Source organism: Chrysemys picta, chromosome 18 (genome assembly GCF_011386835.1).
Source record: "Chrysemys picta bellii isolate R12L10 chromosome 18, ASM1138683v2, whole genome shotgun sequence".
Taxonomy (NCBI): domain Eukaryota; kingdom Metazoa; phylum Chordata; order Testudines; family Emydidae; genus Chrysemys; species Chrysemys picta.
In genome coordinates, this window is record NC_088808.1 from 23,095,907 (window position 1) to 23,113,815 (window position 17,909).

Genomic DNA, 17,909 nt, shown 5'->3' on the forward strand with positions numbered 1-17,909 from the left:
AAATTGCAGAAGTTTTGTTCCTAGAGTACACAGGAATCCAATTCATCTTAATTCCCTTGTATATCACATAGGGTTTCCCCTCTCTCATAATCCATCTTTGCCTCCTACTTGGCAGTGAAGTCATGATGCTGAATTTGGGGCTCTACAATTATTAAATAGCAACAGATTGTTTAAACAATCAGAGGACTGGGAGTACACTATAGAAACTGAGCAGGAAAAAAGTACTGAGTGGGAGAAAGTTCCTTGTAAATGTCCAAACAGTAACTCCAAACAAGAGCATGCAGATTGTTAGCAAAATAAAGTGCTTTTGTTTAGATGATCTCTTTATTCACATTTTCCCCACAGTTGGATTGCTCTCTTTAATGAAGGGTTTTGCACACATGTAGTACAAACAGTGATAACCTCTTTTCACTGCTCTTTCCATAAATGGACAAAGTCTCCGTAACACAGTCAAAGGAGCCCAGACCCCTAGAAGAATCTGGTGTAAAGGGAAGGACACACACCATATTCAATGCATACATTAAAAATGTATATTTGAAAAAACAAAACGATCAAAAAGGTGGCTGTGTAGGCAGTCAATTGGTAGGGGAGCAATTAGAGGGAGTTTGCAACAACTATTTACTGTTCTATTCAATTTCTTAAAAAACAACTCACCATGGCAACAGCAATACCATGTTGTACATAAAGTAGGTGTGAGATGCAGAGCCTGTTTAGGAAGAATCATGCACCCGTATGTAACATGCACATTTTGGTATACTCACAAACATATTCCAACAGACTGCTGCACTTTTGGCTCATTTGTTATTTGACACTTTGCTCTGTGCTACATAATCTATTTTTTTCTTTTCATATTTTTGTCCTCCATAGATCTAATGGCTATGGATTAGTAGATATTGATGGCAAGAAAAGATTTTGAACAAGGGACAGCTATAGAATCACTAATATTTTGGTCCTGTTTCATGCCATCATATTGCTGCTTTAACACCTTCTCGAACAAAAATACATTAATTTCTATGTACTATTACTTCTTGTGTTATGGTATCACCTAGACATGAACCAGCACCTAACTGTGTGAAATGCTGTACAAACACACAAAACAAAAATGTAATCCACCCTCCTAGTACTGTCCCTTTAAAACTCCCTCCTTTCTTGTATGAGATTTACTTCTCTGAAGGGTGATTTCCATTGAACAACACTGAGTTCCTGTAAAACAGAGAGGCTGTTTCTTCCAGAAGAAATTTTTAAGGGCCAAAACTAACTGCAGAATCACTGAGTGGTGCAATGGCTTCACAAACACCACATTCGATCTTGACATACTACTCCAGTTTCCTACTGTTGCCCAATATGAAACCAGCTGGGATATAAAAGACTTATGGAGTAAATTTATAGTTTTCTGACTACATAATACAGTCTCAGTAAATCAGATTTAATTGACCAAGTCATCTCAACTGTCCATACTACATACATCCTAACATTACAGGACATTTTCTCAGTTTTATTCACAAGAACTAAAATGTATAACTAAAATCAGTTGGACCATGCTAATGAAACTGAAAGATAATAATCAAGATATTTTCAAAACCACACACGTTCATAACAGGTTTTAATAATGACTCCTTCTGAGAGGAAACTTCCTGATAAAAACTATACAATTTCTACACTAGGAACTGCATTGGAGATATACATGCTTCACCAGGAAGCCAACCTGTAACACACTGAATACAGACAACAAGAATCTACATCATCAATCCCTGCTCACATCTGCAAATGTAACCCTCATGAAAATGAGATGTGCCAGCAAATGAAAAGGAAGATTGTGTGCTAACCTCCACAGGACTATAGCTGAAACCCGGGCCACAGTGAGAGCCCTCAGCAAGCCCAAGGATCCATGGGAGGGGAGGTGGTCTACATCTATCCATTCTATGCCCCATACCAACTCTGCAGGGAATCTGGATGAACATTCTACTACCATACGGATCTGTATTAAGTGCCCAATGGATCTCTACATCTGCTGTGGAATCCCCTTTAATGGGACTTCTCAGAGACAGCCACAGACAGCAGAAGGGGAAATCCTGTCCAAAAGCTGCAGAGGGAATGGGAGCCCCTTCTGCCAGGGTGGAAGTGCTTAGAACCTCACAGATCCAAGGTTCTAGGGCTGAAACCACTATGGGGGAAGTTGGTGGAAACACCTCAGAGCTCTCCTCTTCCCTACTCCATCTGTAGAAGATGTGCAATTTTCTGTGGAAGAGTGCAATCTAAAGAAGTTAACAAAATATGACTTTAACTGACCAGCTTGTAAACTGTTAAAGGGTAAAGAGTAATACCACCCCACCCCCCACAAAGTAGTAATCTTAACCAGCACACATACTGCACCAGAGCAACCACACTGCTTTTACTGCATGTGGCTACAGCATCCTACTCAAAAGAAAACTCATCCACGGGTTTGCATAAGGAGAAAGCTTATCAAGATGAATCACTTGTTAAACAAGTAGTCTGGGGTAGTGGAGGCCTATGACAAGCCATTTGGGGTAGTCTAGAACAGACTTCTCTGTCCAGGAGAAACTTACCAATTCAATGGCTATGCCACATTTTATTACTATCACAATTTATAATAATGACTATGAGACTTAAGATTCTGTAGTAAGAGTCTGCTGACAACAACAAAAAATGGTCGGCTTTTTAAGTTACAATATTTAATTTTTGAAAGCAGCTTTGATGGATTTTAATTGATAAAGGTTTCTTCTCTACTTAAAAATCAAATCCTACATCGAGTTGAAGGTATCTGAAGCGCTTGATTTGAAAGACAGAACCAAGTTCCAAGGTCAATGTTCAGAATAGATTTACTTGGAAGCATTTAACTGTATGGAGCATGCACATACAACATCCGGTCAGTGCAGCACAATCAACACAAGGTGTCAGTACCATGAAATGGATCTTTTAATCTAGAAGCCCAGGTTCTGAAGCAGAATTCACAGCCAAGGGACTGAAACAAGACTGCTGTCATGCACATCAATTAGCAGAAACACCTTTATCAATAAATACAGGATGAAGGGATAAGCTTACAAACCGATAGCAATGGTTTTTCAGAGAAAGTAAATGGTGGAAGGTACAATAATGGAAATCCCTTCAGTTTGTTTTATATTCATCATGGGAGTATTACATTCCACTTTCTCTTTTATATTTCCTTACACTGATATACTACTACAGGGATCAGCAACCTTTGGCACGCAGCTCACCAGTGAAAGCACCCTGGTGGGCCGGGGCGGTTTGTTTACCTGCCGTGTCCACAGGTTCGGCCGATTGCAACTCCCACTGGCCGCGGTTCGCCGCTCCAGGCCAATGGGGGCTGCGGGAAGCAGTGCAGGCCGAGGGATGATATCTCCCATCTCCTCTTATTTAGAATCCCGCTCTAAGCCAACATTCCCCAACTAGTACAATAAAGATAAGAAGAAAGAAATAACTGCTCTTTGTGCAAAGAAAAGTAAATGGAAAAGAGGACCAAATTCAGCAAGTACAGCAATTAAAGAATGCAAGACAACAGAGGAGCTGACTGCATTGCAACGGGAGATGTGGCATGGAAGATATATTTTCATGTGTCAATTCTTAAATGCATAGCTGATGTAAATACAGTAAGTAGCTCACATTTGGAACTTATTGTTGAGATCCAATTGGATCCTTGCTCCTAACTCAGTAATTTCTAGTGGATAGACAAAGATATTTCCCATGATATGAGGTATACGGTCTCTCCTCCTCCTTTCCCTCTACATGCACACATATACTACATAAGTCAGTTATAGTATATTATCAGTCTTCAAATTACTTTATATTAATAGGTTATGGCTATTTGGGGTTGTTTATATATTTTCTATTTTTGTAAATCTAATAATTTTCATAGCAAATTTTGAAGTATTAGAGTTACAATAATGACTCTGACATTCAGTGCACCTGGCAAATAATATTTGCCCACTATCTTTAAGAAATGCAGTGGGTGGGTTAAAAATAAACCTGAACATTCAGTCCTCCTTGTCAGGCTTAGTAAATTACCAATTAACTTCATCATGGAAAGTGCATGATGTGTGTGGAAGTAGAAAGGTACATTTGCTTCTGTCCACTGAGATTCGGTATTTAGTTTTAGCTGGATGTATCTGGATATGATTTAAGCTAAATTCGATCCAAATCAATTCAGAACTGTTAAGTCATTCATAAATGAACCAGTTACACAACAAGTTATTGTTCATTCTGATAAACCAGTATAATGTAAAATAAATCAACAATGAGGACAGAAAGGAAACTAATTAAGATTTCATTAAGACATTTACTTGTTATAACCAAATTATTGTCAGTGTGATATCTATTTACTATTATTTAACTTGAAATATCTAGGTTATACAGAAAACCTGTGATAAACTCTTGTATCATTTAAAATTACCAGCAATCTTGTACAGGATCAGAACCACTGTAGGGATACAAGTAACTATCTATGCCAGTTATATTTTTATTAATTATTATCTTAAAATTTCAGTAATATTGTTCCCTATTAATTTTATTGCTGCTGTTTTCTTTGCAAAACATTCTCCAATATGTTTTGAATGGAACAGAAAACATCAATTGGCTCTTTAAAACAACACACACACACACATATCCCCTATCACTTTAATACCTATTGTTTGATGCCGACACAGATCTGGGAAGAATATAGTAGCTTCACTGATGCTGCAGAGCCAGCAGTGACAACACAAAACAGTTTTGATTTGTACGGGGCCTACAAAAATAGGGTCACAAAGAATTAATGCAATGCAGTGCCAGAGTTAAAAGCAGATTACAAATCCAGAGGTCCCTCTCAATAAGATGACGACAATGTTATGGAAGGGCAATATTTGGCTCAAACTCTTTTTCATTTTGTTTGACTATAAAATATATAATCTGTATAGTCCTGCTGAGTAACCAGGGGTGCCTCAATACGCAGGACAGAGGTCTGAATGAAGTAATGACAACACTCTGATCTAGTTAGAACGACGAAGACTATGCAGTAGGGCAGAATGCTAAAGGACTTGATTAGACCTTATTAAGAAAACAATGTGAGCCAATGAGGAGATGTAATATAGTCCTCACCGAGGATAGTAGAATAACTATATTAGTCATTTCACACCCCCATAGAGGGTGTCTGAAAGTAGAGGGGCAACATGCCATACGCTGGCAGATATTAAAACACATACAGATGTCACAACAGACCCACTGAGCTGAAGAGAGTTGCCTTCTTACCAGAACTGGATATAGGGTCCTCACAATCCTCTTAAAATGGAGGATTAAACAGATTTTGTAAATAAGAGAAAAGCAACACAGTAATGAACGCAAAAAACACTTTGCAAAGAATGTGAAGTTCAACACCCTGACAAAAGGATTACTAAATCTCTGGTGAACTAGGCCAACTCCTTAAAAAAATAGCAAACCAAGACCCATACTTTTCTCAGTGCATATTAGAGAGCATCACTCCAGTCAGAGTTCTCAAACACCATGTCAGAAGAAAAAGGGTCTATTTAAGAGTTTATGTCATAGTTCATATACCTATCATATCAAGTATACAGAGTGTCATTTAGAGAAACGACAAGTTTTATATATATGGTTGCATATGATAATAGCAAACTCAGAAGGAAATTCTAGAAAGGACACTAAACTTAGAATGGGTCCTTCAGAATTAGATTTCAGCGTCTAAATAGGATTGGAAAATTAAGTCTTTTTTCCCAGTTTATCTATGAAAGGTATAAGATACCACATGAGAAAAAAGGTCCAGAGGAAGTTTAAACTCATGTTACACTAATGTCAATGAAATATTACTGATCAGAACCAAGATGTGAAAGGAGAAATATTTGCCCAGATTACTAATGTGGCCTAGTAAACAAAATACAGGTAAACAAGATCCTCTATCTACCCTTCTATCAAATAGAAAATATTCTAGTCCGCGGGTATGATTCTAATGGAAGAATTCAGGAAATACAAATGTGGACAAAAGAGAGGTAGCACAGGTATCTTTTCATGTAAGCTCATCAGCTACTGCCACCATCCTACAGGGGTAAAGTCTTTGGAACATGGCAGACACTGACTTGTGCTGGGATTAACCCCAAGGCAGACAGCAAAGAATTGAAAATCCATACCTGCCCCAATGGAAACAAAAGAGATAGCAATGCCAGTCCTTTGAGAAGATGGCATGTCAAACTCAGTAGACAAGTCAGATATTCAGATAAAGTGACATGCCTCTAACGTGCAAGCACTCACCTGTAGTTTAAAGTAGGCTGTTCTGCAAGACACAATTTTTTAACCTATACATTCTATTATACTGTGCCCTAAATATTACTCCTTTTCATGGAATTTGTCTAGTACGCTGATCTCTATCATAGGTGTTATTACATTTGTTTCTTAATAAGAGAATATGAATATTAACTATGTAGGAGAAAGAAAAGTGAGGAAATGCTAGCTCTAACCACTAGGTGTCACTCCAGGAAAGAGCATAGTTAACATTTTTGATGAGACAAACTTGAAAGTCTTGACTCTGTCTTTCTCTACAATTACCAACATGTATGTAGCTATAAATATTTAACAAAATATTATATTTATTTCTTTTGAGGATGACCCAATTTTCGGGCTTTAGTATTTGAAAGATGATCATGAATTCATCTCCTCTTAAAAGATGTAAAGAATTAATAATCACAAAAATTCAACATAATCATTCAGGTTAACAATAGGAGGCATCTGTGATGTCAGAAAGGTAGATGTCTTTTAAAACTGTAGGTAATATATCTAAGGGTAAAATCTTACCTCAATAAAGATAAATACGTTGCCTCTTTATGTACTTTATTTAACAGAGAAGCGGAGAACAGTATATACACCATATGTGACAAATTCTTCCATGTTTTAAGATTTGACATTGAACTGTTACAGAAAAACTCAGTGGGCAGTGAATGCATCAGTAATTTTACTACATTAGTCTTTGTGCTTAAATGTAGTGTTGTAGATTCTACAATCTAGAAATACTTCCTAATTCAAAAGCTCTAGATTACTAAAGACAGTGGATAGCTTAACATCACAACTAACTGCTGGTCAAAGTATTGTCTTATATGTCTAGTATGTAACCTCATAACCTTTAGGATGAGAGGCTCCATGTAATAAAAGATAAGATAACATTAGAGCTGGTTGGGAATTTTCCCCCCAACAAATGCTGTGTGTCGACACTGAAATGTTTTGCAGAAAAATTTAATTGGAAGGGGTTCTCAGGTACAAGATGGAATTTCTGAAGGGGGAGGGGTGGAGAGAGAGAGAGAGAGAGAGTGTGTGTGAGAGAGAGAGAGAGAGAGACACACACACACACACAAGAAAAGCTAGTAGTTCAATAGTTAGGGATGTGTAAGACCCAGGTTCCAGCCCCTGCTTCAAATCAGGCAAACTAGGGATTTGAATTTGGGTCTCCAACATCCCTAAACACTGGTGGCTATTGTCAGTCTCTCTCTCTCTCCCCTCTGGAATTGTTCCACTTTGTATACATACTTTAAATAGTCATTGGGCCAAAGAGAGAAAGAGAGTGACTGAGTCAGAATCAGGCAGAACAGGGACTTGAACCTAGGTCTTCTGCATCCTAAATGAGGTGCCCTAATCTCTGAGCTATTAGCTATTCCGGGATGGGTCTCTTGTCCTTTTCCGTGAAAATTTTTGAAAGGTCTCATTTTCATTCCGAGGTGTATCAAAAACAAATTTCAACCGTCCCCCCCAATTTTTTTTATTATTATTATTTCTTTTGCAAAACGGAAGTCTTATTTTCTAGTCAGCCCGAATTAACACGTTTCCTAAATATATCAAGTGTTTGGGAGTCCATCTTTTGACAAATTTTGGGCCACAAAGAAAAAATAAAAAAGTAATGATCTAGCAGCATGATCCCACTTTGCTTGCCCCCAAAAGTCTGTACACACCACATGCGCTAGTTTACGTCAGTAAACCGTCTTATAAAATTAGCACTCCCCAAAATTAAGAGCAGCGCTTTCCTGGCAATTATTTTCCTATTTAGCACTCATTGTTCACTGTATACTGTGATTCTGTAAGAGGTGGGATCTCCACAGATCACGTCCAATATTGCCTAGGTGCACGTTTATACTGACATGCTGAAGAGTGCAATAATGTTAGAAAAGACAGTATCAAAGGCAGACCAGGTTGAAATATCTGAAAATATTACTCGTCCTCTTAGAAGGCCTTTGCCTAAAGCTGCTTCTTCCATTTGTTTTTCAATTCATTTCAAAACACCCAGAACAATTTAATTTGACCCTGTTAAATTCAGTGACATAGTTTTGAAAGTTAACTATAGCAAATGTGAATTAAAACTAAAACCTTCATCATTTGGAAAATGTTGCCATGAAGAGCTTTTTCAGTTGTAGGGTTCTTCCAGTCCACAAACCTCTGTTGGACTCCTGCCAAACCAGAATGAGATTCAGCAGCTGAAGATGTCTCAGCAGTGCAGCACAAGAAAGTGAGCTTCTGCCTTGACCAGACCTGTTCAATCCTCCATCATGAGGGAACATTTCTCCTCACGCTGAATACTGTTTGACCACATGGATGATATCTGAGTGAATGAAATAGGCTGAGAGGTGACCAAGATGTTGACAAAGGAGAATTTCCTAAAGCTGACTGGCAACTCTCCTGCATCCCCTTGCTTGTTTCTTAGGCCTGGTCCACACTAACCCCCCACTTCGGACTAAGGTACGCAAATTCAGCTACGTTAATAACGTAGCTGAATTTGAAATACCTTAGTCCGAACTTACCGCGGGTCCAGACGCGGCAGGGAGGCTCCCCCGTCGATGCCGCGTACTCCTCTCGCCGAGCTGGAGTACCAGCGTCGACGGCGAGCACTTCCGGGATCGATTTATCGCGTCTAGACCAGACGCGATAAATCTATCCCAGAACATCGATTGCCTGCCGCCGGACCCGGAGGTAAGTGTAGACGTACCCTTACTTATGCTTGTGCTCTTATAAACAGAGATTTGGCCCATAATGGTTCAAGCTGAGGTGTCAATCTATTCACAGTTTGACTGTATGGGTGATCAGTCTGGAACTATGTTCTGCACTCTGACATTCACTATGCATCAGACAAAATTTAAAGTTTTTCCCCAATAGAATTTGAACTAATTCCCAATGCACTGCACCCTTCAAAACCATCCCTCTACACTGAAGTAGATAAGTTATCAGTATTTTACAGAAGAAACCCTGAGGTATTCATGGATTGTATGATTGGGCCAAGAGTATGCAGGAAGTCCTTGGCGGAACTGGTAACAGAATCCAGGTCACCTGACTCCTAGACCTATGCTTTAATTACCAGTCCATTAAGACAGTTTGAAAAGTGTGGGGTCTGAACATAGCATTCTAGCCAACTCCATCGAGGTGGTTCTAGTATACAAAGCTGCTCTGTTTTCATAGAGCATCGTTGTTACAGCATCAAAAATGTTATATTGTTATGAGATCACGCATATAAGGACTTAGAAATTGCTGTTCCTTCATATTCCCTGATCTTTGAGATCAGACTAAGAATCTCCTATAAAATAGGGTTTTTAAGACAGATTTGTACAATGGGACTTTTCAATTATGTTTAGAGTTTCTGTTTGTGGGAATAATGTGCAAACCAAATGAGGCTTTTTACTTGTTCAGATTAGCTCTCCCTAAAAGGGGGAATTGTAGATTCAAAGGTGTGTGTCATCATCAACCAATTTTGATATCTCATCTGTAATGTTCAGCCTTCAAAATACCAGATGTTATTCCCAGTAAAGCAATTTAAAATTTTATTCTTCTTCATAAAAACCCCAACCTTAACTAGTTAATCCCTCACACATATCCAAGCAGCACGCACACCAATACTCCTAGAGTTGCCTGGCAACTAGTGGGAGGAGTGTCAGAGAGCAAGAAAGGCCTAAACGAATGAGGGGAAGTCGGTGTCTGCTTGACATGGATAAAGGAGGCTTACAGCCAGGCTGCCTTGCTGCTTTCACTTTTGTTAATTATATGGATGGGAATTAAAGTAGCTCCTGTTAGTTCATATTTGGTACTTTAAAAGCATAACATTCACACTTGATACTTTTGTGAGCCATACACAGATAGATCAAATGCATTATATTTATACACATATAAATGCATGCATATATCCTTGCTATCAGAATAGGAGCAACTGACTCAGCTCTGCTGAATTCAATAGTGTTATTTTTGAACAGTGAATATGTCTGAGTGGAATGATGCTCATTCATTGAAGATGTTGGATAGGACCATTTAAAAATCTGATCAAACTATTTCCTTCCCTCCAGCTTTATGAAATCCACAAATAATTCATAGTATGCAAAATATTAAGTGCAGTAATGAAGGGGACAGGGAAAATATAAGGAAATCAAAAAACAACATCTGTAGCCCAAATTCTGTCTTTTGTTCTAAAACAGTGTGTGTGAAATGTGTTTACATGCCTGCATACCAGAATCCTGTATTCATCCCTAAAGACAGAATGCAGAAGACAGCACCCTTTCTTGAGTCATCACTAACCCATCCATCCCCCATTACTCCAACTCAGCCTCTCCCTATATTATTCCTGCTCCTCACTGCAGCCACCAATTCTCCATTCTGATCCTTGAATGCTCAAGGAAAAACAATCATGGATGAAAGCATTACGGCAAAAGGTACATTCTCCACTCAGTGGGGATTTTCTTGTGCACCTCCCATTAGTCTAATCTGCAGTGGCCTTAATGAGTGCCTGAACATCGGGTTAAAAATATCCCCACATTTTGCTTTAATTTACCTTTGTGGTAGTCTCCTCTGTTTTGAGGAAGGGAACAGGACTCTCACTAAGACTGTTAGAGATATTCTACAGATCATTAAGCTATTAGCCCCTTCCATCCTCTATATGCCTTCTGGCTCAAACCTTGTGCATTATAGCTAACTTGTTCATAATATCATCTACACAGTCTCTATCTGTCATAGGCCAACAGGACTACAAAAATATTCTGTGTCCTCAGGGGAGGCCAATCACCATGACAAGAGCTTCATAAAACCCTTACATGGGAATAGAGGTATTGCCAGACTGGATCAGAACTGAGGTCAATCTAGTCCAGTAAAGTGTCTCTGACTGTAGTCATTGCCAAATGCTTCAGAAGACAGTACAAGAACTCCACAGTAGGTAGATGTGGGATAATCAGCCCTCACATAGGTCTCCTCCTGGTCTATAATAGTTAGACATTGGCTTAATCCCTGAAGTATTAGGATTATTATCCCTTCAAAACTTTTTTGTTATTAAATATAACGACTCTGGCTATTGTCGCTATCCATATAAATATCAAATCTCCTTTTGAATTTTGCTAAATTCTTGCTCTCAATGCCTTCCTATGGCACTGAGTTCCACAGTATAAGTATATGTGGTGTGAAAAAGTATTTCTTTTTATTTGTTTTAAATTTTCCACCTTTTAAATTTCAATGAATATCCCCTTATTTTTGTGTTAGGAGACAGGGTGAACAGAGGTTCCTAATCTACCTTTTCCACACCATTTATTATTTGACATACTTCTATCGTGTCCCCTCTGAATCATCTCCTTTCTAAAGTAAATAATCCTAATTCTTTTCAATCTCTCTTTATACAAGAGTTCTTCCAGGCCCTTTATCTCTCATTCCTCTTTGGTGAACCCTTCTATTTCTACAATCTCCTTTCTGAGATTCAGTAACCAATATCACATGCAGCATTCCAGCTGAGTTTGCAATATTGATTTACATAAAAGCCTTATAATTAGGGCTCTCAATTAATTGGAGTTAACTCATGCGATTAACACAAAAAATTAATTGTGATTAAAAAAATTAACCATGATTAATCACAATTTTAATCGCACTGTTAAACAATAGAATATCAATTGAATGTATTCAATATTTTTGGATGTTTTTCTACATTTTTAAATATGTTGATTTAAATTACAACACAGAATACAAAGTGCACAGTGCTCACTTTATTATTTTTATTACAAATATTTGCACTGTAAAAATGATAAACAAAAGAAATAGTATTTTTCAATTCACCTCACACAAGTACTGTAGTGCAAGCTCTTTATCGTGAAAGTGCAACTTACAAAGGTAGATTTTTTTTGTTACATAACTGAACTCAAAAACAAAACAATGTAAAACTTTAGAGCCTACAAGTCCACTCAGTCCTACTTCTTGTTCAGCCAATTGCTCAGACAAACAAGTTTGTTTACATTTGCAGGAGATAATGCTGCCCTCTTCTTGTTCACAATGTCACCTGAAAGGGAGAACAGGCATTCGGATGGCACTTTTGTAGCTGGCGTCACAAGATATTTACATGCCAGATGCGCTAAAGACATGCTTCCATGCTGATGATGCTCGTTTAAAAAAAAAGTGTTAATTACTTAGTGACTGAACTCCTGGGGGGAGACCTGTATGTCTCCTGCTCTGTTTTACCTGCATTCTGCCATATATTTCAAGTTATAGCAGTCTCGGATGATGACCCAGCACATGTTGTTCATTTTAAGAATATTGTCACTTGCAGATTTGACAAAACTCAAAGAAGGTACCAATGTGAGATGTTTAAATATAGCTACAGAACTCAACCCAAGGTTTAAGAATCTGAAGTGCCTTCCAAAATCTGAGAGGGACGAGGTGTGGGCATGCTTTTAAAAGTCTTAAAAGAGCAACACTCTAATGTAGAAACTACAGAACCCGAACCACCAAAAAAGAAAATCAACCTTCTGCAAGGGGCATCTGACTCAGATGATGAAAATGAACATGCTTTGGATCATTATCGAGCAGAACCTGTCATCAGCGTGGATTCATGTCCTCTGGAATGGTGGTTGCAGCATGAAGGGACAGATGAATCTTTAGCGCATCTGGCTTGTAAATATCTGGTGACACTGGCTACAACAGTGCCATGCTAATGCCTGTTCTCCCTTTCAGGTGACATTGTGAACAAGAAGCGGGCAGCATTATCTCCTGCAAATGTAAACAAACTTGCTTGTCTGAGTGATTGGCTGAACAAGAAGTAAGACTGAGTGGACTTGTTTTGTTTTTGAATGCAGTTTTTTTTTTTTTTACATAATTCTACGTTTGTAAGTTCAACTTTCATGATAAAGAGACTGCACTACAGTATTTGTATTAGGTGAATTGAAAAATATTTCTTTTGTTTTTTACAATGCAAATATTTGTAATAAAAAATAAAGTGAACACTGAACACTTTTTATTGTGTTGTAATTGAAATCAATATATTTGAAAATGTAGAAAACATCCAAAAGTATTTAAATAAAGGGTATTCTATTATTAACAGTGCGATTAATCACAATTAATTTTTTTAATCGCTTGACAGCTCTGATAGTATCCTTAGTATTATTCACCACTCCATTCCTTTTGCATACAAACAGCTTTTGGACAATTTCCAACACGGCTACACATCTGCATTTGTGTTAACATATTGATGTCCTACTTACGGGTTCAATTTTCAGTGCATTTCTGTAGCTCCCAAAGAAAGAGGCCTGGGCTTTTAGGAATGCTCTTGCCACACCATCCCCAGTTGTTGTGGAGACTTTCTTTAATCTGTTCTTGAGTGCAGAAACCTGTAAGTACACAACAGTTCTAGATCATCCTCATAGCATAAACAAATAACTTACTGAACTGGGAACTAGCCAAAGAAGTTTCACAAAGTGTCCCAGCATCCGCTGCACTTGTGAGGAAGAATGACACCAAGTACAACCCTGGAGTTTTCCATTTTCAGCTACTTCTTTTGGCCCACTAGCAGATGATTACATTCTGCTTGGAAGCCTGCAGGCAGGACTGCAGGAAGATAAGGACATGTTTTTTAAAGCCTGCCTTATTTTCATCTATTGTTAAATGTTTAAAGCTATAAGGATTTTGGTGTTCTTTCGAGGCAGTCTGTACAGTTGCACATATTCCCCCTCAGGACCCACCAATGAACTTCATTCCCTTAGTTTCAGCATATAAGAACAGCCATACTGGTTCAGACCAATGGCCCATTGAGACCAGTATCCTGTCTCTGACAGCAGCCAGTGACAGATGCTTCAGAGGGAATCAACAGAAAAGGGAAACTTATCAGGTGATTCATCCTGTCGCCCAGTCCCTGCCTCTGGCAGCTGTAGGTTTAGGGACATCTTGAGCATTGAGTTGCATCCTTGTGCACCTTGGCTAATAGCCATTAATGGACCTATTCTCCATGAATTTGTCTCATTCTTTTTTGAACCCACTTGTACTTTGGCCTTCACAACATCCCATGGCAACAAGTTCCAAATGTTGACTGTGCATTGTGTGAAGAAATACTTCTTTTGTTCAGTTTTAAAATCGCTGCCTGTTAATGTCACTGGGTGACCCTAGTTCTTGTGTTCTGGGAAGGGATAAACACTTCCCTATTAACTTTCTCCATATCATTCTTGATTTTAAAGAATTCAGCTAATGGGTGATATGCTAATCTCTTTTCTAAGCTGAACATTCCCACCCCGTCTTTTTAATCTCTCCTCATATGGAAGCTGTTCCATACCCCCAATCATTTTGGTTGTCCTTCTCTGCACCTTTTCAAATTCTAATATATCTTTTTCAAGATGAGATGACCAGAACTGCATGCAATTTTCAAGGTGTGGGTGTACCATGGATTTGTATAGTGGCATTATGATATATTCTGGTTTATTATCTATCCCTTTCCTAATGGTTCCTAACATTTGGTAAGCCTTTTTGACTGCTGCTGCAAATTGAGCGGATGTTTTCAGAGAACTATCTATGATGACTCCAACATCTCTTTCTTGAGTGGTAGCCGCTAATTTAGATCTCATCATTCTGTATGTCTACCTGGGATCATTTTTTCCCATGTACGTTATTTTGCACTTTTCAACACTGAATTTAATCTGCCATTTTGTCACTCAATCTAGAGAGATCCCGTTGTAATTCTTTGTAGCCAGCTTTGGACTGAACTATCTTGTGTAATTTTGTATCATCTGCAAACTTTGACACCTCTCTGCTCACCCCTTTTTCCAGATCATTTATGAATATGTTGAACAGCACTCGTCCTAGTACAGATCCTAGTACACATCTACTATTTACCTTTCTCCGTTGTGAAAACTGACGATTTATTTCTACCCTTTGTTTCCTATCTTTTAACCAGTTACTGATTCATGACAAGACCTTTCCCCTTATCCCATGGCTGCTTAGTTTGCTTAAGAGCCCTTGATGAGGGACCTTGTCAAAGGCTTTCTGAAAGTCCAAGTACACTATACCAACTGAATCACCCTGGTCCACATGCTTGTTGATTCCTTCAAAGAATTCTAATAGATTGGTGAGGCACGATTTCCCTTTACAAACGCTGTGTTGACTCTTCCCCGACACAATGTTTTTATCTATGTGTCTGATAATTTTGTTTTTTTACTAACCAATCTGCTGGGACTGAAGTTAGCCTTACCATCCTGTAATTGCCAGATCACCTCTGAAGCCATTTTTAAAATAGATGTTACATTAGCTACCCTCCAGTCATCTTGTACAGAAGCTGATGTAAGCAACACATTACATACCACAGTCAATAATTCCGGAATTTCATATTTGAGTTCCTTCAGAACTTTTGAATGAATATCATATGGTCCTGGTGATGTACTACTGTTTAATTTATCACTTTACTCCAAAACCTCCTCCCTATTAACATCTCAATCTGAGAAAGCTCCTTAGGATTTGTCATCTAAAACGAATGGCTTAGGTGTGGGGATCTCCCCAATATCCTCTGCAGCGATCAATGCAAATAATTCATTTAGCTTCTCCACAATGGCCTTATCTTCCATGAGTACTCCCTTAGCAATTTGATCGTCCAGTGACCCCACTGACTGGTGGCAGGAAGCCTACATGGTGGATCTGCACAGGAGCCATGGATCTTGGAAGCCTGGAAGGCTCCCCAGAAGCCTGCCAGCTCCGGACAAGGTTCTATTGGAACCCTGCTTGTGATTTGATAAAAATCTGTGGAACCTGAAGTGTTTTTGCAAAACATTTGGGGTTCCACAAATTGGCATTTTTTGATGAAACTGTTTCTTGGGAAAATCTTCCCCCCCTCCAACCAACTCTAGTTTTTACTCTACCATTTCAACCCTACGGAAGTTAAAATGCTGATGTATGAGGCAAACGTGCACAGGTGATATTTAGCTACAATTAAAGTCAGATTAAGGGAGCAGGATACCCTGAGATGAGAAAGAATTAAGGATTTGTAAACGTCAGGTACAATGTTTGATGAGACACTACACAAGATACATCATCCCTGTTATTTTGGCCAGACCTGATTACAGTACATATCGTAGTTTATATGCTCTTTTTATTCAATATAGGATTGTCAACATGGTCCCTTTGCCTGCCTAGAGTAATTCTATAAAAACAAGTATAGAAAAACATTTGAGGAAGTTCATTAGTTCGTTAGTGCAGGAACAAGAAATCATAAGCAGGCCCAAAGATCTGTGTTTTCTCTCTGGAGTTTAAGTATCAGACTAGTAAAGATTTTTTTCCTTTTGTGAATGGTTTAATACGAATGCCTGCCATATAAATGAAATTCCACAAATATTTTATAAGTGGTTTATAAACATTTTCGGATAGATATGTAGCTTTACATAAGTTTATTCTAAAAAAAGCTAAAATATGTAGAGAATAAATTCTGCATGCATGTAGAATGCCTACCACAATAGGTTCCCAATCCTGCTATCAAGACTGAGTCACCACACTCATATCCCTTAATGTATTTTAAAAGCTTGAACTGAAATTCTAAATGAAATGTTTTTATTCAAGTAAAAAGAAAACCTATAAAAATGACAAAAGCATCTCCCAATGACAATGGTGACATTTCCATCCTTTGAAATGGTCGATATCAACTGAGGCTCTTTTCTTCCTGCTTCTCAAAGGCTCTACACCACCTGTGCGTCAGATTATTCCTCACTTAACCTTCACTGCCCTTTCTCTTTCATACTGGAGGTGTTTAATTACCTCAGATTCACAAAGCTGCACTTCAGGTGAACATAGTCCTAATGGTCTCATTACCATTTACACAAAGAAATACTCACTGATAGTAACTAAGCAAATATCAACTGTATATCCTCTTACACAGGCAAATTTAAAAACTATCGAAGCATTCAGGTTACCCGACTATTCTTTGGTCTTCTCCCCATAGTCCATGGGCTGCAGTTTTGAAGGATTACCCATTACCATTTCCTGTACTTCAAAATTTCTCATATATAAATAGGTTGTGACTTAGTTTGATGTCTTTCCTTTTTAGTGCTTGCAGCTCAATAACTTCTGAAGTAAGGGTGTATATTTACATACTATTGTTACTGACAGCATTTTTGCTTCTCAAACACAAGCAGAGAAATAAGATTAAAAAAACCTCTTCACACATTAATGTTTAACTTGCTGTGTCTGAGCTGCAATGACTGCAACCAAATCATTAACAAATAGTTTCATCAGCAGCCATTTTTGGTGTTGAAGACGCTGGGACAGGAGAAGTTCACTCTTTGGGCTTGTCTTCACCACAGAGCTAAATAGGTGCTGCTGCAAACGATGCAGTGGCATTGATTTAGCGGGTCTAGTGGAGACCCACTCAATCGATGGTAGAGCACTCTCCCATCGATTTCTGTACGCCACCTCAACAAGAGCTGGAAGCAATGTCAGTGGCAACACGTCTCCCATCAACATAGCATAGTGTAGACCCCGCAGTAAGTAGATCTAAGCAATGTCAACTTGAATTACACTAACATAACTCAAATTGTGCAGCTTAAATCGACCAGCAGCTGTAGTGAAGACAAGCCCCCTGAAACAGATGTCACAGAAGTGAAATTGATGAAAAGACAGAAGATATAGGAGTACTAATACCACATACTCCTGAA

General features: G+C 38.5%; 1 protein-coding gene across 19 annotated transcripts in view; it reads right to left on the reverse strand.

The window, feature by feature from the left end:
* DENND1A (DENN domain containing 1A) overlaps positions 1–17,909 on the reverse strand; it is a 357,159-nt gene that overhangs the window by 99,684 nt on the left and 239,566 nt on the right. For 16 of the 19 annotated variants that reach the window (XM_008169422.4, XM_042854420.2, XM_005299399.5 and 13 more), the window contains one exon: positions 13,491–13,616. The exons of the other annotated variants lie outside the window; for them this stretch is intronic. In XM_008169422.4, the coding sequence (XP_008167644.1) occupies positions 13,491–13,616 (126 nt within the window). The remainder of the gene's footprint in view (positions 1–13,490; positions 13,617–17,909) is intronic. 19 annotated transcript variants of the gene reach the window in all.